At 40.9% G+C, this 22695-nt stretch overlaps 1 protein-coding gene across 4 annotated transcripts in view; it reads right to left on the bottom strand.

Moving 5' to 3' along the window:
• Positions 1-22695, bottom strand: part of CACNA2D1 (calcium voltage-gated channel auxiliary subunit alpha2delta 1) — a 1206813-nt gene that overhangs the window by 153056 nt on the left and 1031062 nt on the right. For 2 of the 4 annotated variants that reach the window (XM_073551318.1, XM_073551320.1), the window contains exons 19-21: positions 13910-13981; positions 12254-12325; positions 9971-10032 (exon numbers count right to left, since the gene is read on the bottom strand). In XM_073551318.1, coding sequence (XP_073407419.1) covers positions 9971-10032; positions 12254-12325; positions 13910-13981 — 206 coding nt within the window. The remainder of the gene's footprint in view (positions 1-9970; positions 10033-12253; positions 12326-13909; positions 13982-22695) is intronic. The other 2 variants (XM_073551319.1, XM_073551321.1) reach the window with 1 other exon arrangement.

The following is a 22695-nucleotide window of genomic DNA, read 5'->3' as shown; positions in this document are numbered from 1 at the left end:
GGATGTGGATTTGCCAGAAAGTGCTCCTCCACCCAGCACTCACAGTGCATCATTGACACCGGGAACATTGGCCCACATGTCAGATTATGCCTTGCAGATCCTAAAAAGGGACCCCCGCATTGCCAAAATGATGAACGATGACGACTACTGGTTGGCCAGCATCCTGGATCCACGCTATAAAGGCAAATTACAAAACATCATGCCACAGGAGAACCTTGACCTAATATTGGCAAATAAACAAGCAACTCTGGTAAATCGGTTGCTTGAGGCATTCCCAGCACACAGCAGCGGTGATGGTTCTCACACAAGCCGTACGGGCCGGGGGCAGCTTGGCAGAGGTGTTCGTGGTGCACACAGCAGAAGTGGCGTTGGAGACAGGGGTTTCATGACAATGTTGTGGACTGATTTTTCAAATACCGCTCACACAACTGGTAATACTGCATCGATGGAAAGTGACAGGAGACAGCAGTTGTCAACTATGGTTACAAACTACTTTTCCTCCCATATCGATGTTCTCCCACACAGGTCATTCCCCTTTGACTATTGTGCCGCTAAACTAGACACCTGGCCTGAATTGGCCCAATATGCCTTACAGGAGCTCGCTTGCCCAGCTGCAAGTGTGCTATCGGAAAGAGTCTTCAGTGCAGCTGGATCAATCCTGACAGAAAAAAGGACCCATCTGTCAACCCAAAATGTGGATGATCTAACCTTCATTAAAATGAACCATGCATGGGTTTCCAAGGATTTTGTCCCACCTTCCCCTGATGACACATAGGGTGACAGAAAAATGGCTTGCTTTGGTCCACCTCTTCCTGGGACTTGACCTATTTCACCTTTTGCATCAGCTGAATGTCCAACATCAACATATGCCACTTTCTAAAACTCCCTAACTGTGCTGCCTCCCCCCATGGCCAGGGTCACCACCTAGCGCAAGACACCGTGCGAGTGCCGTTGCCCTGGACAGGTGGGTAGGCCGACTCTTGGGCGCGGGCACTGGCACACAGTCCCTCATAGTGCAATCAAGTGTCTCTGACGGTGGTGGTGCACACCCGCCGTCAGACACACCGCTGTACTATGAGGGGCCCAGTGCCAGTACCGACGCCCACGAGTGGGCCCCCCTTGCTTGGGCAGGGCCCCAGCATTTGCAATCTTTACCTCTCCCTGCTCCTCCGCTGTGTAATCTGGGCCGTCAAATCCATACTGTGCCTGACACCGTCTGAGCCTGCCTCCTGATGTGTAGACATATATTTTGAATGTGTACGCTATCCATACATGTTATCCGGGGAAACGGTACCCTTTCTAACCTTTGTGCAATCACGTGCAATCCATACTGGGCCTAACACCGTCTGAGCCTGCCTCCTGATGTATAGACATATATTTTGAATGTGTACGCTATCCATACATGTTATCTGGGGATACGGTACCCTTTCTCACCTTTGTGCAATCACGTGTAATCCATACTGGGCGTGAGAACGGCTGGCGAGCTGTTAAGCAAGCTACAGCACCTGTGGTTTGCACACGTAAGTTTTTCATTTTTTCAGGAATGACGGTTAGGCCTAATTCCGGAACTGCGGTTGACCTGCACTTACTGGGAAATCATTGTTCGCGGGTAATAATTGTAATCAGTGATCCCCATCACTAACGTTGTTCAGCGGGTTATCTGCACCTGTAAGCGACAAACGCTGGCCTTTTCAGTGTAGCGCACATGCAGCCACGGACATGTAAGGGCATGACACACCAGTTATTGGCCAATCTCATGTGCCAGAGCCTCACGTGTCCCTCTAGTAAGCCGGACTCGGACCGCGGGGCATGACGGAGTCTCGTTCGTTAACGGAATTAAGCTTCCAATGTGTGCATCTGTTCTGTAGCTGGCATGGTTGAGGTTTCCCAGGTGGAGTCGAATTTAACCGTAGGCTCCACTCCTGGTGGTGCCCTTCTGGACATTCCTTTAAGGTTCAGCTTTGCAACCATACTGCCCACGTAAAACAAACACTTTGCCTTCATGAACGCTGTTTGGAGGGTCATGACTCGTGGGAATAACGCTGCCCAATTAGTTAACCTGCTAGAGAGATCCTTCGTTGCTCCCAAGCATGACATCACACTCCCTAGGAAGAAGGTAATGCCACTGTGGCGACCGTACTCCTGGGGGCGACACAAGTGCACTGATGCCCAGCCACTGCTCGATGAATCTGCTGGTACATTGACCCAGACCACTACATTCCCCTCGCACGCTACCCGTCCTGAATCTGACCCTGATGAAACTCAGGTTACCCTTCCCATATACAGTTCCATCTTACACGGTGACAAAGAGGAAGCTGCAGATGAAAGTGCAGGTTCGGCCCACCCGCCATCAGACACACCACCGTACTATCAGGGGCCCTGTGCCAGTGCCGTCGCCAACGAGTGGGCCCCCCCTGCTTGCCCAGGATCACAGCACTTGCAAAGTTGAAATACTGTGCAGTGAGATGGAAGATGGGGACGACGAGGAGTCTAGACTAGTACAGGGATTCCCTAGCGAGGAGACTTATTTGATTGTTTTCAATGTTGGGACAGCAATTTTTGGGGAGCACTATACTCTGGAGAATGATAGATGGGGCCCACCATACACTGGAACATTCCAAAGGTGGACATCAGACACTGGAGCAGCATTTACAGGGCCCATTATACACTAGAGCATTAGAAATGGGGCCCATTATGTTTGGAGCATTATTTGGGCCCATAAGACAGTGGAGCTTCATCCATGGGGACCAACATATACTGTAGCATTATGTGGAGCTCATCATATACTGTTTCAAACATTATATGGGACCAATAATTCTGTATGGAGAAATAGATGGGCCTCGTCATGAGATGTAAAAAGTGAGGTATTTTTCATTGTACTATACCGCTATTTCTCTGCCGTATCGGAGCATGATGAGTTGTGGTATGTGTTAAAGGGGTGCTCTTTCGCTCAGGGCACATGAAAACCTGGAGCCAGCCCTCCCCCCCACAACTTTAGCCAAATAACCCCCATTTTTCAGTGCGTAACTTGTATTATGAAGTTAATTAAAGTTGACAAGCTTAAGTAAGAAGAATTGATGCTTTTGGCATTCAAATGGGCACTGTAGGTGTGTTTCCTGTCCTCCTCTCACTGCCGACTTTTATTCCCCATTGACTTACATTGGGTTTCGTGTTTCGGGACGACCCCGACTTTTCCCTATAATCGGACGATCTTGCTCGACCCGACTTTTGGAAAAGTCGGGTTTCACGAAATGAAACTCGACCCTAAAAAACCAAAAGTCGCTCAACTCTAATTATGACTAATACCATCTATTACTAGTCACCGAGCAGTGAATTATTCACTGAAAACTTTTCAAGAGGGGAAGCATTCAATAATACTTACCCCCACGGCAATTAAACCAAACAAAGGGAACTATCCACTGTAACCTTATCCTTCAAAGGGGAAGCACTGATTAATACTTACACCTAAGCAACCCTACAAATAAGTAAGCTGTTTAAGCTTAGTTCACCGATGTGTGAAAAACTACCTGTCCTTTGTGACTAAATATTAGGACATATACTCAATTGTGTTAGACATCGTAATTTTAAATTTGGCACAGTTTATATAAATTCAAAAAAGTTATGTATTAGTCTAAGAATATATAATTAAGGGTCTATTTTCCTTTTGACAATTTTTTCATTGTATTGTAAAAACCATACGCTGATTTTCAATTGAACAGTTTCAGTATAAATCACATCCCCAACACAGACTACACACCTGGATACATAACACTATGCCACTCATCAAACACATGGAGTGATGAGTCCCTGAAATTTGTTACAGTCAGACAATCAAAAAAGATCACACAAAAAAATTGGGCTCTCTCTTGTCCAGGTGCAATGGTACTCTGCTCTGAGTGTAAGGCACTAATCAGCAGATCCTTGGATTTGTCTGCCTTCTTTATTCCTGTCTGTTCACAGATGTGGGCTAATTTATGGGTCAGAACCTTGCATTTCAAATATTCTGTGTCTCTAGCTACCCCCTCCATACAATATACAGTGGGGAAAAAAAGTATTTAGTCAGTCAGCAATAGTGCAAGTTCCACCACTTAAAAAGATGAGAGGCGTCTGTAATTTACATCATAGGTAGACCTCAACTATGGGAGACAAACTGAGAAAAAAAATCCAGAAAATCACATTGTCTGTTTTTTTTTCATTTTATTTGCATATTATGGTGGAAAATAAGTATTTGGTCAGAAACAAGCAATCAAGATTTCTGGCTCTCACAGACCTGTAACTTCTTCTTTAAGAGTCTCCTCTTTCCTCCACTCATTACCTGTAGTAATGGCACCTGTTTAAACTTGTTATCAGTATAAAAAGACACCTGTGCACACCCTCAAACAGTCTGACTCCAAACTCCACTATGGTGAAGACCAAAGAGCTGTCAAAGGACACCAGAAACAAAATTGTAGCCCTGCACCAGGCTGGGAAGACTGAATCTGCAATAGCCAACCAGCTTGGAGTGAAGAAATCAACTGTGGGAGCAATAATTAGAAAATGGAAGACATACAAGACCACTGATAATCTCCCTCGATCTGGTGCTCTACGCAAAATCCCACCCCGTGGGGTCAGAATGATCACAAGAACGGTGAGCAAAAATCCCAGAACCATGTGGGGGGACCTAGTGAATGAACTGCAGAGAGCTGGGACCAATGTAACAAGGCCTACCATAAGTAACACACTACGCCACCATGGACTCAGATCCTGCAGTGCCAGACGTGTCCCACTGCTTAAGCCTGTACATGTCCGGGCCCGTCTGAAGTTTGCTAGAGAGCATTTGGATGATCCAGAGGAGTTTTGGGAGAATGTCCTATGGTCTGATGAAACCAAACTGGAACTGTTTGGTAGAAACACAACTTGTCGTGTTTGGAGGAAAAAGAATACTGAGTTGCATCCATCAAACACCATACCTACTGTAAAGCATGGTGGTGGAAACATCATGCTTTGGGGCTGTTTCTCTGCAAAGGGGCCAGGACGACTGATCCGGGTACATGAAAGAATGAATGGGGCCATGTATCATGAGATTTTGAGTGCAAACCTCCTTCCATCAGCAAGGGCATTGAAGATGAAACGTGGCTGGGTCTTTCAACATGACAATGATCCAAAGCACACCGCCAGGGCAACGAAGGAGTGGCTTCGTAAGAAGCATTTCAAGGTCCTGGAGTGGCCTAGCCAGTCTCCAAATCTTAACCCTATAGAAAACCTTTGGAGGGAGTTGAAAGTCCGTGTTGCCAAGCGAAAAGCCAAAAACATCACTGCTCTAGAGGAGATCTGCATGGAGGAATGGGCCAACATACCAACAACAGTGTGTGGCAACCTTGTGAAGACTTACAGAAAACGTTTGACCTCTGTCATTGCCAACAAAGGATATATCACAAAGTATTGAGATGAAATTTTGTTTCTGACCAAATACTTATTTTCCACCATAATATGCAAATAAAATGAAAAAAACAGACAATGTGATTTTCTGGATTTTTTTTTCTCAGTTTGTCTCCCATAGTTGAGGTCTACCTATGATGTAAATTACAGACGCCTCTCATCTTTTTAAGTGGTGGAACTTGCACTATTGCTGACTGACTAAATACTTTTTTCCCCCACTGTATATATATATATATACAGTCATGGCCAAAAGTATTGACACTCCTGCCATTCTGTCAGATAATACTCAGTTTCTTCCTGAAAATGATTGCAAACACAAATTCTTTGTTATTATTATCTTCATTTAATTTGTCTTAAATGAAAAAACACAAAAAGAATTGTCCTAAAGCCAAATTGGATATAATTCCACACCAAACATAAAAAAGAGGGTGGACAAAAGTATTGGCACTGTTCGAAAAATCATGTGATGCTTCTCTAATTTGTGTAATTAACAGCACCTGTAACTTACCTGTGGCACCTAACAGGTGTTGGCAATAACTAAATCACACTTGCAGCCAGTTGACATGGATTAAAGTTGACTCAACCTCTGTCCTGTGTCCTTGTGTGTACCACATTGAGCATGGAGAAAAGAAAGAAGACCAAAGAACTGTCTGAGGACTTGAGAAACCAAATTGTGAGGAAGCATGAGCAATCTCCAGGCTACAAGTCCATCTCCAAAGACCAGAATGTTCCTGTGTCTACCGTGTGCAGTGTCATCAAGAATTTAAAGCCCATGGCACTGTGGCTAACCTCCCTAGATGTGGACGGAAAAGAAAAATTGACAAGAGATTTCAACTCAAGATTGTGCGGATGTTGGATAAAGAACCTCGACTAACATCCGAACAAGTTCAAGCTGCCCTGCAGTCCGAGGGTACAACAGTGTCAACCCGTACTATCCGTCGGTGTCTGAATGAAAAGGGACTGTATGGTAGGAGACCCAGGAAGATCCCACTTCTTACCCCGAGACATAAAAAAGCCAGGCTGGAGTTTGCCAAAACTTACCTGAAAAAGCCTAAAACATTTTGGAAGAATGTTCTCTGGTCAGATGAGACAAAAGTAGAGCTTTTTGGGCAAAGGCATCAACATAGAGTTTACAGGAGAAAAAAAGAGGCATTCAAAGAAAAGAACACGGTCCCTAAAGTCAAACATGGCGGAGGTTCCCTGATGTTTTGGGGTTGCTTTGCTGCCTCTGACACTGGACTGCTTGACCGTGTGCATGGCATAATGAAGTCTGAAGACTACCAACAAATTTTGCAGCTTAATGTAGGGCCCACTGTGAGAAAGCTGGGTATCCCTCAGAGGTCATGGGTCTTCCAGCAGGACAATGATCCAAAATACACTTCAAAAAGCACTAGAAAATGGTTTGAGAGAAAGCACTGGAGACTTCTAAGGTGGCCAGCAATGAGTCCAGACCTGAATCACATAGAACACCTGTGGAGAGATCTAAAAATTGCAGTTTGGAGAAGGCACCCTTCAAATATCAGGGACCTGGAGCAGTTTGCCAAAGAAGAATGGTCTAAAATTCCAGCAGATCATTGTAAGAAACTCATTGATGGTTACCGGAAGCGGTTGGTCGCAGTTATTTTGGCTAAAGGTTGTGCAACCAAGTATTAGACTGAGGGTGCCAATACTTTTGTCTGGCCCATTTTGGGAGTTTTGTGTGAAATGATCAATGTTTTGCTTTTTGCTTCATTCTCTTTTGTGTTTTTTCATTTAAGACAAATTAAATGAAGATAATAATACCAAAGAATTTGTGTTTGCAATCATTTTCAGGAAGAAACTGAGTATTATCTGACAGAATTGCAGGGGTGTCAATACTTTTGGCCATGACTGTATATATATATATATATATATATATATATATATATATATATATGGAGAGAGAGAGAGAGAGAGAGAGAGTACAAATATTCAGCTTGGTTATAATCACCAGCTGCACACATTTTGAAACTTCTCTTACTAGACTACAGTAAGGTTTTATGATTGACACTTCTCAGTATTCTTTCAAGAGACCCCCCTATGGTTCTGAGTTCCTGTAATACAGGTAAATCAAGTGTGTCCTTTTGTCACTAAATGCAACTCTACTACTGTTACATTCCCCTGCAATGATATTTATAATTCAGAGTTTTGTTATTCTTTAAGGTTAGGTTTACCTTTATCATATGCTCTATGCTGAGCACTTATGTTGGAATTCCATATTAATTCCCCAAAACCAAGATTCATATAGAATCTCTGCTAAAGCCATTAGCTATAGATGGAAATTGACTCAAATTAGACTCTGTTTGGCCTGTGTTCTTGTGTCCTGTCATTTTAGACATGCATAAAACTGATCAATCACACATTTGTACTGTACATACCATAATTCTCAAACACCTCAATTTACAATCACTCTCTGAGTCCCTTCTCCCTCTTACAGACATAGCTTCCCTTCATGACACAGATGCTGCTGCCACCTTTTATAACACCACAATAACAGCAACACTTGATTCGGCTGCCCCCCTCACGCAGAGCAAAACTCGTACAATCAACAGGCAGCCCTGCCTGACCAGCCTGACTAAAGAACTGAGAGGGGTTTCCAGGGACGCTGAGCAGAGATGGAAGAGAACCCATTCTACTGAGCATATCAGCGCAAACAAGCTGTCTCTTGCCAGCTTTAAGTCCACGCTCTCTGCTGCTAATCAAACTTACTTCGCATCTCTCATATCCTCCCTGTCTCACAACCCTAAACAACTCTTCAACACTTTCAATTCTCTACTACGTCCCACAGCACCACCTCCCCCTCCTCTCATTTCTGCTGAAGACTTTGCCTCCTTCTTTAAGCAGAAGATCGACAAGATCAGACAAAACTTTGGCCCGCAGCCCCCAATGCCCCTCTTAGCCGCTCAGCCCTGTTCTGCAAAAGCCAGCTTCTCCACCATGACAGAAGATCAGCTCTCCACCCTTCTGTCAAGATCACACCTCACCACTTGTGCCCTAGACCCACTCCAGTCTTACCTCATCCCTAACGTGGCCACAGTCTTCATCCCATCTCTTACACACCTCTTCAAACTTTCACTTACAAATGGTGTCATTCCCTCATCCTTCAAACATGCCTCAATCACACCCATCCTCATAAAGCCCTCCCTTGATGCATCCTCTGTGTCTAACTATTGCCCGATATCTCTTCTCCCTTACGCCTCAAAACTACTGGAACAGCATGTATATCTTGAACTGTCCTCCCACCTCTCCTCCTGTTCCCTCTTTGACCGGTTACAATCTGGCTTCCAACTGCATCACTCAACTGAAACTGCCCTAACTAAAGTCACTAACGACCTACTAACCACCAAGAGCAAGCGACACTACTCTGTCCTACTTCTCCTGGATCTGTCCTCTGCCTTCGACACCGTAGACCATTCCCTCCTGCTACAGACTCTCATCTCTCGGCATCACAGACGTGGCCCTATCCTGGATCTCATCATACCTAACAGACAGAACATTTAGTGTCTCCCTCTCACACACCACCTCCTCACCTTGCCCCCTGTCTGTTGGTGTTCCTCAAGGCTCTGTCCTAGGACCCCTACTATTCTCCATCTACACCTTTGGCTTGGGACAGCTCATAGAATCCTACGGTTTGCAGTATCACCTCTATGCCAATGACACGCAGATCTAGCTATCTGGACCCAACCTCGCCTCCTAACTGACTGAAATCCCACAATGTCTGTTTGCTATCTCTCAGCCTTCTTCTCTGCTCGCTTTCTCAAACTGAACATGGACAAAACAGAATTCATTATCTTTCCCCCATCTCACTCTACCCCTCCAGGGAGAGGAGGATCAGGTGTGATTTGACAGACGACGGCCGTTTCACATATGAGAACGCTTCTACGAGGCTCTCAGAACGGTTTTGAAACCCATCAAGCATTCTCATATGCAAATTGACCTCTTTTTTTTCTTATTTAACTGTCACATTTTTCGCTCCTCCGGCTCGATGATCTTTGAAGCAGAGCACCATCTACTTCACAGGCTTTTTAACATGTGGACAATGCAAAATTGAGATTTCCACCCTTTCATAAGGATAATGCTGGGTTATTCATTTCCTCTGGTTTGGAATAGTACAAAGATGACACTCGCTAAATCCTTGCACATGTTAGGTGCTATTACCATATTACACAGCACTGAAAAAAGACTGAAATGAGAAATAAGTGCCCTTAATCGCTGCCTTAAAAGGCATATCAGTAACCATTAAAAGTCATAAGTATTATGGGTCTATGTATCCATAAATTTTATTTTGTCATGTTCTAAAAAGAATGTCTTCTGTCAATGTACCATTCTATGCTTTTCGGGATCAAACAAATTATATCATCTATATATGTTAAAATTGAACGACGAGATGCACTAAATGGAAATATTCACACTGTATATACGGTACATGTTGGTTTCAGATGACTATCATTTAAAAGCAGACAGTATATTAGTTTAGGTTCATCATATAAATAGAGATGTATTTTTTACATAAACAAATTTAAAATGTACATACCTATAGTCTGTCCCATTTACTGGTCCCCATGTATATGTTCTGTTCGCTTTGTCAATATACCTCTAGAAAACAGTAATGCAAATGATATTAAACAGTTTATTTTACTTAAAAGTGTTGACTCGCAACAGACATTTACTTTATATACACAGGACATGTCATAGGTGTCTAATAGATGCGACTCCTATGTCCATAATGGGGGTCTCCCTGGATCTCTCCTGCAGGCACACAATGCTGGTCTCCTTTGCAAGCATTGCTATTAAAGCGCTGCAGCTCACACTCTCTCTCCTCCATGCCCTGCTAGACCTAGTATTATACACTTACCACTTCCAGCACCAGTTAAATAGACGCTTACTTGAGAAACCTCAGAGTAACCAGCACTATTGACTTTAATCCTGCCACAGGATATGGTTATGGTTATACCATGATTAAAACCTAGAGTCGAAACGCGTTGGATTATGCTGCTGTATGTGTTGTGCTGCTAGTGCTATTTTTGCATTGAACATCATATTTGTTCATAATTTTATGATAATGAATAAAAGTTACTTTTTAAGTGATCAAGATTTCCTATGGATCTTGCTGAAATTCACCTGTTTTTTGATTATCTCTTACGAGGCCGCTCAGCCCAGTCCATGCAGGATCTGGAACTTGGAACTACAGCAAATATGGGTGAGCTGATGATCTTTCTCTCTTTTCTTTAATATGACAAGGCCACATGGGCAATGCTATGTAGAGGCCTATACAAGGAAATGCCATACCGTCCCTGCTCTAAGGATTATAGTGTGCAGTGACATAATGTACAGTAGCTGAAACTCTGTAGTCTTTATTTCAGGTACACTAACAGCTCAGTGTTACATTGATTTGGAACCAGTGGTACAACTATTTCTCTGAAGTGTCCCTAAAACAATTTTTCAAAATAACAACTGCATGGCCTAAATGTGCTATCATGACATGCAAAATCACCAGACTCATGTCCCATCGAACACATTTTGGATGTCATTGGTCAGCAATTGCACAAGGAGCTGCCAGAAAAGGATTTTGATGATCTGTGTGCTAAAGTACATTCAGCATGATATCACATTCCACAGATAACCACTGACAACCTCATTGATAGCATGCAAAGGCATGTAAGTGGTTGTATTTCTGCGAGTGGTGCTCATATTTAATACTGAATAAATCAAGATGTTTTGAAAAATTTCCTTCCATTTTTTATGTCATTGGCATATCATTGCCATGTTTATTATCCAGTGTTTTTCAAAATTTCACTACTACTCCTTCTTGATGTTACAATTTTAATGTTTGGTAGTGTAGTATATGCTTTACATTAAACACTTTAACCCCTTAATGACAGAGCCAACTTGGTACTTAATGACTAAGCCAATTTTTACAATTCTGACCACTGTCACTTTATGAAGTTATAGCTCTGGAACGCTTCAACATATCCCATTGATTCTGAGATTGTTTTTTGTGGCATATTGTACTTTATGTTAGTGGCAACATTTCTTTGATATAACATGCGTTTATGAAAAACAGAAATTTGTCAAAAATTTTAAAATTTAGCAATTTTCAAAATTTTAAGTTTGCACCCTTAAATCAGAGCGTGGTGACACACAAAATAGTTCGTAAATAACATTTCCCATGTCAACTTTACATCACCACAATTTTAGAAACAATTTTTTTTATTAGGATGTTATAAGGGTTAAAATTTGACCAGTGATTTCTCATTTTTCTAACAAAATTTACAAAACCATTTATTTTAGGGACCACCTCACATTTGAAGTGAGTTTGGGGGTTAATATAACAGAAAATACCCAAAAGTGACACCATTCTAAAAACAGCACCCCTTAAGGTGCACAAAACCACATTCAAGAAGTTTATTAACTCTTCAGGTGTTTCACGAGAACAAAAGTAATGTGGAAGGATGGGGAAAAACGGGAAATCAGACTTTTTTGTGGTCTCCGTTATTCCGTGAATAACGTTGATTGCAACTCTAGGGTCAGTAAAAACTGACCCGAATTATGTTCTCTGGTGTCTCAGCTACCCCTGGTAGTCCACAACCCAGAGAATTTCCAATGCTGGGAGGTACTATAACCTCATTTTTTAGCACCGTTAAAAAGCAGCACTGAAAAATAAGTACCCTTAACTGCTGCCGTTAAAAGACGTATCGGCGGTCGTTAAGGGTTTAAGTTGACAATTTTTCAGTTTATTTTTACACTATAATACATATCAAATTTACCAATATGTCTCCATTTTGTTTGTTCTTCTCTACATGAGTTGAATTCTTACCTCATCTTGAGACTTGACTAATGTATGAAAGGTCCGTTCCCCAATTTCTCCATCTATCATTTTATTTCGAATCTAAAAAGAAGTAAATAAATGTGAATCTTAGTCACTTTTAGGGCAGGTGCACATGACCGTAGATTTCCTAATCAGAGAGGATCTGGTCGATTATGCAAATGACACTCTGCTCAAACTCTGATCAGAATTTGATCAGAGTGTCAGTGTAATGCGGTTTGATTGTTTTGAATGAGGAGAAGATGGAGATCGAGTGCAGTCCGATCCTTTTCATGCATTTATTCACTTGCTTGGCCAAGTGGAATTAGAATATAGGATCAAATTTGGGCATGCAGACTGGGTCTGTCCAAGGAAAGTGCCACTAAAGAAATCTTCTATCTGCAGAGATCAATTGCTAGGTTTTCTGAAGAGAATAACTCCAAGTTTTAAAGCTGCTTCAAATCTCATTGTATATAATACTTGAAAGAGAATCTATGATTACCCCCAAAAAGTACATTAGGAGTGTTCTGAAGTATATTATCAACAGTATGAGCCTGATTTATCAAGACCAGTGTGAAAAATGAGAAGGCAGGGTGGAGTGTTAAGTGCCTGATTCATGAAGAGTCGGACACCTCTTAATAAATCAAGTAAGACAAAATGGCATGTGCCCCTGTAAGCACCTGAAGCCACTGCTCATCATTAATTTTAATGAGAAGAGGTTGCCATGCCCCTTCATACTCCATCATCCCCCATCATTCTCCCTTCTGGCCTTAGCTCCAACCACTTGGTTGGAGTTGGGCTAAAAAAAGAAGTGAAAATGGTCTTGTGTTACACAAAATTTGTGAGCCTTCCTTTTCAAAGCTTTTATTGACAGTTTTCTGCCATAAAAGCTTTATTGAATCTGAAACTATATCTACTATATAACCAACATCCATGTGACTTAAAGGAACCAGTCATGTAAAATAACGCTATTAACCTGCCGATATAGGGTTAATTTGCATGTTAATAGCATTCTGACACTTTGAGGCTGCTGCACTAAGAGCCCCGCTGCTGAAAGAAAATTAACTTTATTCTTTCATGCAACTTTCTAAGTAATGGAGTTGCGCCAGCATGATTTCAGTTACCGCTCAGTGTATAGAGAGCAGTGACTGTAACCATGCCCCCAACACTGACTGACAGCCAACTGTAATGGTGAGCTGCTGTCAGTTAGTGCCAGGGTGTGGTTACAGCCACTACTCTATATACACAAAATATTGAGCTTTGTTTAACCTTTGTTTACATGCAATGCAGCAATGCAATTCAATGCACAATACAGTTTTAGACATATTCTAGAAATAGTACTAGAGGAACTCAGTAAATTATTTGACATTACATTGCATCTGCCTCATTCCAGCAAGGATACTGTCATTTTAAAGGGGAAAAATAAAGAAGTGAAATCTACAAACAGACTAATCAGATTCAAATATGAACAGGGTCCTCTCTCCTTCTGTACTTGTGTATCCCTTGTCTTGCACATGTTTATTGTACTTGTCTATATTTCCCCCTTTCACATGTAAAGCGCCATGGAATAAATGGCGCTATATAAATGTATAATAATAACAACATTGCCCTAGGCATAGAACAACTCACTTTAAAGTAGCTTTAGGATACGATGAAGACAATAAATACCTCTACTTTATGTTCATTTTCAAGCTCAGCATCCAGAAAGTCAAGTGTAACTGGTTCCTGTGATTTTGGATTCTAAGACAGAGAATAAAAAGCATAAAATGACAGTCTTGCCCAGATTAAACTACCACAAGCTACAGTAAAAAAAAGCCTAGACTATCCTAAACTAGAATTGTAACTTACCCCTTTGGATTTGTTGCGCTATGAAGCAATAACCATTTTCAGCAAAATATTACATAAATATATATAAATTAAAAATATCTAATAACACACAGATAAGATCTAGAATACAATTACCACAAAAATGAGATATAATATGATTCATCATTTATCTTGGACAAGCAACCCAACTAAACATAGATAACAGTGGCAATTATTACACTATAGTTTGGCTATTGAATTATGCCAAAAATGTCATGCTAGAGAAGAATAGATCAGGCAAAATTCAAATTTACTTGTTTGTGTGGATTTTCCTGGGAAATTTAATTCAGCCATCTGGACCTCAGCACATTTTCTGATCGTCGCCGCTTGCACTGAAATCCGAGGATTTCACATTGTGAGCCAGAATTTCCACTCTGATGAGGCCCGAGAGGATTCTGCGCAAGCGCAATGTGTGCTGAGACCTTGCACATGCAAGTGGAGAATAATCCGGGGTCTCATTAGAGCCATAAGTCCTAGCTCGCTGTCAGAGTACTGGTGATTTCAACCAGTATAAGCAGAGTATCCAGAGAGGTAAGCAGTAAGGCGAGTATAAGGATTTGTTTTATTTTTCTTTAGTTCTTGATGGCCCTTTACAATTCAGAAAAATGGCAGCCAGCACTCACCATCTTGCTGAACCTGCATGGAAGCAAATTACAAAAAAAATCTGCATTTTGACAAATGCAGACATTTGTAAAAATCAAGTAGAATTCAATTCCACTCTAATGTATTCGCTCACCTCTAATGTATTCAATATATTCAATATATTTTAAAACGGTATTACTGGTTTCTTATATCATCAGATATAAATTGACAACACTGGAGCTTTTGTCTATTACTGTTATATAAGGCTCCACAATGCAATTGTCTTATAAAAAATAGTGATAAACTTTCTGCCATGTGCAAAGTATAATTGTTTGCAGCAGTTCTTGAAATGTGATGTGGTGGTTGACGATATGGCATTGCATGTCAACAGCTGTAAGTTTTAGGTTAATATTATGAAGCACATATTAGCACATACTGTAAAAGGTATTTAGGTCTCTATAATTTAATTAGGTATTTATAATTTAAAATTGCAAGAGTTTACTATAATTGTAAAAGCAGAGTTTAACTGTTGTAGTTCAGTTATCCTGCTCTGGTGCCGTATTTTTAAATCTTCTCTTTTCACCTATCAACCAGCATAATAACACTGGACTAAACAGTAGGAAATTAATTCTAATATATGGTAAATAAATCCTTAGCAAATATTTATCTGGACTTCTGAGACTAATGATTAATTCCTGTAAGTTAATAGCCAATATATCCTTACTAAAAGATGTAATTATCTGGAATATTTGTTCTGGGTTATTATGAATAATATTTATAATACGGTAATCTTTTACTAAAGTACAATATATCTAAAGGACTATTTTAAAGCAAATCTACATTTTCATTTCACCTCAATTTGCATAATATCTCCCATGCTAGGGAACTCTTCAAGCCTCACACTAATTTCTGTTTTTCACTAGTTTTTATTGATAAGTCTAAATAAATTTTAGGCACAAATGAGATGCCATTGCATTCTAATATCTTTATAATTGAAAATTGATAGTATATAGTTAGAGAATGAGAATGGTGCCAATTTAAATGGAAGCAATCATCAGAAAATGAAATATAATGTAAATCAGGTTGCCGCGTTACATGTATTTTTTAAAATTTGGGGGAATTTTTTTAATGTCACAATCTTTATTTTAAAAATGAGTATTCTTGCAATATTCTTTACACTCATACTTCCTGCCTTTCAAGGAAGAGTTTTCAGCAGACTATTTATCATCAGAGGCAGGATTACAATGACAGATAACACCTCCACATACAGTTTATAGCACAGTACTCAGGAATCAAAATAGGTAATTACACAGCTCTCCCTTCACCATGACTTTTGCTAAGGCTTATTAGATTCTTCAGTACAAGTTTTGGGGTCATATTCTATTTATTATTATGTCTAATGTACATGTGAGGTTTCCTTAAACAATATGATGCTAGAGACTTAAAAAGCCCCAGCAACCAGTGTAAAAATTGCAACATTTCTTTTTTTTTTTGCAGATTGTAATGTGGAAAAAATATGAAAAAAAAAATTAATATAAAAACGTGATTTAAACAGTAAGTCATTTTCTGATCATAGCTTACCTTTAAGACTAGGTATGTCTAAGGGCGCAGTTAGAAGGCTGTGTAAATGGGACAGAGATTGGAATACAGTGCATGGACTGGCCGGTAGCTCTCCCGACCTGAGTGTGACAGCTTCATGCATTTGTGGATAGAGAGCAGTAAAACCAGCACCAAAATTGCCTATTGCTGTTTGAATTGCCTGTGTAATCAAATAGGTCAGCACTTGTAAATAACAAGGATGGGGTGCTCACCAGAAAAAACACAGCATTGCAGTCCATGAAAAATAAAAAAGAGGTACACACAATGAACGGTTTATTCAGTTCTCCACACTTCTCCCCGGGTCCATGTTTTTAAAGATATGAAATAAAAGTCTTTTCACAAGAAAGGTGAGTGCCACCTCTTTTTCATGACTAGAATCATGCATTTCTATGCAGTTGTCACGCTCGGGTTGGGAGAGTCGCAGGGCAGTCCACGCACTGCGTTCCGATCTCAGTCCGATTTATACGGCAGTCTGACTGTGCCATTATTATAGGTTGTCTTAATGATGATACTGAAAAGTTAAATGATCCCTTCATACATTTCTAAAATAAAAGTACTGCACAAATTATTTACAGATTAAAAGACAATTACTATTTTCAGATTTCGGATCCTCTTCTTATGTTACAAATAAAAAATATAAGTCCCAAAAACAAATATAAATACAAGGCACAAATAATCAAAATAAAAATGAAAAATCAGTTTCTTACATGCAGTGGGTAATGAACAGAAGGACGAGCAGCATGCAATGCCAATGCAGAATAGACATGTTTTCCATACCAACCAAAAAAAGAACAAAGGAAAGAAGAAAGTAATATAATAAGAAATGCACTATTTTATATTATTATTTAAGAAAATTATAAGAAAATAAAGTAATTCATGGTATAAAGTAAAAAATGACCTACTGTGAAAATGTTTTGATGTTTAAATATAGTAACAAAATAATATGACATAATGACAACAAATAGTGAAATAAAAAAAGAAACATAAACATTCCATGCAATAAATGATGTAATATTAAGGCGAATTCACATGCCACGGATTTGTTTTAAAAAATTCTGCAACTGTCCCAGTTATTCAAATGTGTCCTGCAGAACTGCATCCACTGACTTTAGAATAAAAACCATTGAGATGTGCAAAAAAGATTTTCAGTCATCAATCTTTGGTATAACATCTGCAGATTGTGAATTTACCATAATGATCATGCAATTCATAGCATCATAGCACAGATATTTACCAAAAAAGAAATGATTAGAGATGGGAGAATCGATTTCACAGGACTCTGATCCATTTGTCAGGTCAATAATCAATGATCGCTGGATGGGAGGCCTTAAAATGTTCTTTTCTCTCAGTATTCCTGGCTCCTTTTTAGATTAGCATGGCTGGCGCAACATCATCATTGCAGTGCGACGCACACTCGACGATCATTAAAAGAAGAGCTGTGAATGCCAGAATGTGAGAAAATTCACAGTCCTCCCATCCAGCTGTCACGTACTGCTAACCTGGCCAATGGATCGGTGTCCTGCAAATCAATTCTCCCATCTCTAGCAGACTTATATTGAATAAATATTGTTCTTAAACTAAATAAAATATTAAGAATCTGAGAATAATTAATAATTATCTTTTTAAACATTATATGTGGTGATTTAAAGTAAAAATCACTAGAAAGGGTCTTATCCTAAGGGGGCAAGATGAACTAAAATACACAAATTAAATGTGTTAAGATGTTTTTAAGTTTGGTAGTAGTGCATGGTCACCTTGTTAATGAATATTATATGTAGAGATAGATACAAACAGTGCTTTTTTTGCGCCGATACACGACGGTACGGTGTACCGGAAATCTGAAGGTGCTTCAGCGGGGGAGGGGGAGTGGCGGCAGGAGCCGATGGCTGGGAAGTCATACTCACCCCTCCCGTGCCTCCCTGAATGTCCCCTGCATCCTCCTTGTCCCATCGCTGACAGCTTCTTCCTGCCTTCAGCGGTCACATGGTACCGCTCATTATGCTCATGAATATGGACGCCCATGGGTGTGGAAGCATATTTATGAGCTTAATGAGTGGTACCATGTGATTGCTGAAGGCAGGAAGAAGCTGTCAGCGCTGGACAACGGAGGATTCAGGGACGCTCAGCGACGGCACAGCAGGGTGAGTATGAAGGAGGAGGACGGGGGCTGCACAGAGGAGGACGGGGGCTGCACAGAGGAGGATGGTGGCTGCACAGAGGAGGACAAGGCCTGCACAGAGGAGGTAGGGGGCTGCACAGAGGAGGTCGGGGGCAAATATTGCATACCGGCAAATATTTTTTTAACAAAAATAGCCCTGGATACAAATAATACAAGTATAAATACAATCTCTAAAATTGCTTGTTTTATGTATTAATGTATGTTCAAACTAGAGAAAACCATACAAGTCTATGAGTGTATGTGAAATATGGGGCTGCATTCGATGTTATCCTAGTGCAGTTCGACATCCACACATAGACAATGGAGAAATTAAATTCTTATCTTCTCCGCACTTGTCATATGATTCTGTTATGCAAGAGAATTGGATAACACTAAGATGACACTCGGATCAAATTTGGATTAGAGTGTCAGTAACATTATCAACCCGATTCTCTTGGATGAGAGAATATATGACAGTGTGAGCCCGGCCTAACTATCAAATGTTGGCTTACAGATCAGTGATAATACATTTTGAAACTGATGCTTATGCTAGGAAAGCTGAGTTGCAGTTTAATGAAAATTCTTTCTGAATATACTGTTCCTACTGATAATCAGAAAAAGGTTGCAGTTCAGTGTTCATATTCTCTAAAACTATTATTGACCTTTTCTTCATATTTTTGTCATTCAGTCAGTTCTTCCATCCTCCATGTACCCAAAATGAGGTTTCTTTACAGCATCAGTAAATAGATAACTCTTATGTTAAAGCCGCCATACATTTTAGATAGCTGTCGGCCAAAATATTGTTTGGGCCATCATTTTATATAGAAATGCTTAGTTTGGATGAACACTCTGGTGTTCTTTACATCACTGACTGACTCCTTGAGCAGAAACTTAAGCGTATGTGCACACGTAGTTTTCTTGGTGTGCGGATTTTGTAGAGAAAACCGCAGGTAAATCCGCAGGACTAAAGACCTGCGGTTTATCTGCGGTTTATCTGCGTTTTTGCCCTGCGGTTTATCACCTCATAATGGATGAGGTGTAAAACTGCAGCATTTCTGCACCAAACAATTGATATGCTGCGGATTGTAAACTGCAGCAAAACCGCGCGGAAAAATCTGCAGCATGTGCACAGCGTTTTTTAAATTCCATAGGAAATAAAGGTACTGTACAACGCAGCAGAATCTGCTGCGGACCCGCAGCTGCAGAAACGCTGCGGACCCGCAGCAGAATCCGCACCGTGTGCACATACCCTAACTAAGTGCAGAACAAAAAGATCGTTTATTGGAATTTCAAGATGCCGATCCTACTCCCTCCTGACATAATCTGTTGGGGAGAGACAGAAGACCCCCATAAACTCTAGACTGTAGGCCAATACCACCAATGACTGCAGGTCTGGTCACCTTCAGTTTAATGTGTATGATGGCTTTTACTTTCAGGCCCTTTCCTCAAAATGAAAAGAACAATATTTTGAACTTATTTTTTAAATATACTGGTGAAATTTAACATAAATGACTGCCGTAAAAATAAAAGAAAATATTTTCTTCAAACATGAAAGGAAGTATCCCTGTAAAGAAAAGTTTTATGTGAACATACACATTTTTAAATGGATATAGTGAGAATGTATTGAATGGGTAAAATGAATAAGGCTAGTTTCACACTAGCATTTCCTGGAGCTGCGGAGGGATGCCCACATCCGCCGTGAAGCTCCACCCACAGCCGCACCTCCTCTGGTCAGCTCCACCTATGGGCGCATGCGCTGCATGCGACCTGCGTACCCTATCTTTAGCATTGGGTACGCAGGCCGTGCACAGGTAAGCATTTGCCGGCACATGCCTCCTTTTGACGGTGCGCCGATCGTACCAAAATGCAACACGGTGCATTTGGCGCAAGTCAGCGCACCATCAAAAGGATGCATGCACTGGCAAACGCATACCTGCGCATGACCTGCATACCCAATGCTAAAGATAGGGTACACAGGTCGCATGCAGCATCATGCACCCATATGTGGAGCTGACTGGAGGAGGTGCAGCCGTGGGCGGAGCTTCACGGCTGCCGTGTGCATCCTTCAGCAGCTCCAGGAAACGCTAGTGTGAAACTAGCCTAATCTAATGCAAATTGAGAAATGTTAAGATTGGACAAATCTGTATCCCATAATGGTAAGCCGATCTCAGCATGGGCCTTTGTTAGGACCAACCAGTTGTAAAATTAGCAAAAAGTCTAATAGCTAATTTCAGCATCACTACAGTTCCTCCACAGTACCAATAAAGCAATAATTGGTTCCCATTTAAATAAAATGTTTATGTGAGTCATTTTTAAAATTCTTACTACTATACTTTCTTGCGCCTGTACAACAATCTGGTAGCACTTTTAAGCAATTTATGCCAAACACATTTTGCTCGTACAGCAAAAGCATGTTGAAAAGCTGGCAAAGGCAGATTTTATTTATGAAGCATTTTGTTAAAGCTAAATATATTTTCAAATACGGTAAAACAACTACTGTAGTACGTAAACCAGGATGCATGCTTACGGCCAGTACAGAATACAGCCTTTGATGTTAGTGATTTCAGCTTTTCACTGATATTCGTTACCTGATAACCAGGCTTTCTTTTCCTCAAATTTATCATAGGGATACCTAAGCCTATAGACTGAAGTAGTAAACAAAGTTGATTTCCTCCATACATCCTAAGTAATGGATATAATTGCTACGCAAAACAAAAAGCAGCTTGCACAGAATGTAAAACAAATGCACAGAATTTATATTGGCATAGGTATTATGGTCTATTCACAATTTCGAAGACTACATCATCAATTACATTTCTATAAATTAGAAAAAACAATGGGGTACAAATGACCTGGGTGAGGTAAGGGTATGTTTCCACGGTCAGTACTGGCAGTGCTTTGGACGCAGCTCCATCCAAAGCGCTGGCGGCTTTTGTACGCGCCGTGATTCCGCATGTGTTCATTGAACCATGTGGAATCACCGCATCCTATACATTGGACAGTGATATTTATCTTCCGGAGACTGAGCATCCCCGGAAGATAAATATACATGCTGCGGTCTTGAAAGACAAGCCGCATGTGCGTATACACAGGGAAGCCGAAGGGACACAAGCAATAATGCTTATTAAAATATTAAGTTCCCCCAACATGTCTCACCATGTACATGGTATCATCAGGTGTGGGACACAAGCAATAGTGCTCATTGCTTATGTCCTTTCCCATGATGACACCATGTATATGGTGAAACATGTTGGGGGGGATTTAATATTTTAAATTTAATGCTTTGTTTGGCATACTAATGGTGGTACCACGGGGTGAGGTGATATTGATTGACAATCAGAAGCAGTGGCTCAACTAATATGTGCAATACTAGCAAATTACTCCTTATACCCTAATTTATTTAGATATTAATTAAAAGCTAAATTGTATGGCCTTTTGGTGAGGGATACCTAGCAGGGTTCTCCCATTTTGTATTCTATGAAACTATTTACAATTTATGGGCCCGGTTTATCAATTTTTTTCTGTCAGTATTTTGGCCTTAAAAACTTTGAAAATTCTACTTTTTGGATTTCTCATGCCATTTCCGCACAGCTCTCACAAAGTGGGACGAGAGCGTGGCATCCACCATTCATCAAATTCCTGATGAGCAGTTGTTTTCGCTACATCACTAATTTTACTCCAGCAGAGAGTGGAGTAGGATATGTGATGAGGCGAACACAGAGGTGTACTCCACTCATCACACAACTCATGAAGAGTCGCATGGTTGACTCTAGAACATTTCCTCATCAAGGCCGGAGTGAACGACTCCAGTCTTGGTGAATTCGGTTTTATATATTTATTTGAGACAGGCTACTTAGGCCTCTTTCACACATCAGTTTTTTGCCTTCAGGCGCGATCCGGCTTTTTTTTGTAAAACCGGATCCGGCAAAATGCAATGCCGGATCCGGTTTTTCCCCATTGACTTGCATTAGCGCCGGATCGTGCCGGATGGCATTGCGTTTCATCCGTTTTTTGCCGGATCCGGCAACTTGTCTCATTCCGGCGTCTGGAAAAAACGGCTACTGTAACGTTTTTTGTCTACGGCAAAAAAGCCGGAAGCGCCGGATCCTGCGCTTCCAGCTTTTTGCTACAATGAAAGTCTATGGGCGCCGGATCCAGAAAAAGACGGATCCAGCCACCGGATCCGGTTTTTTTAAGTCTGCGCATGCTCAGATCCAATTGGCCAGCCGCCAGGAACAGAGACGGATCC

This window comes from Dendrobates tinctorius, unplaced genomic scaffold (assembly GCF_039654945.1).
Source record: "Dendrobates tinctorius isolate UK_male_01 unplaced genomic scaffold, ASM3965494v1 ptg000174l, whole genome shotgun sequence".
Classification (NCBI taxonomy): Eukaryota; Metazoa; Chordata; class Amphibia; order Anura; family Dendrobatidae; genus Dendrobates; species Dendrobates tinctorius.
This window is presented reverse-complemented; position numbering and strand designations above follow the sequence as displayed.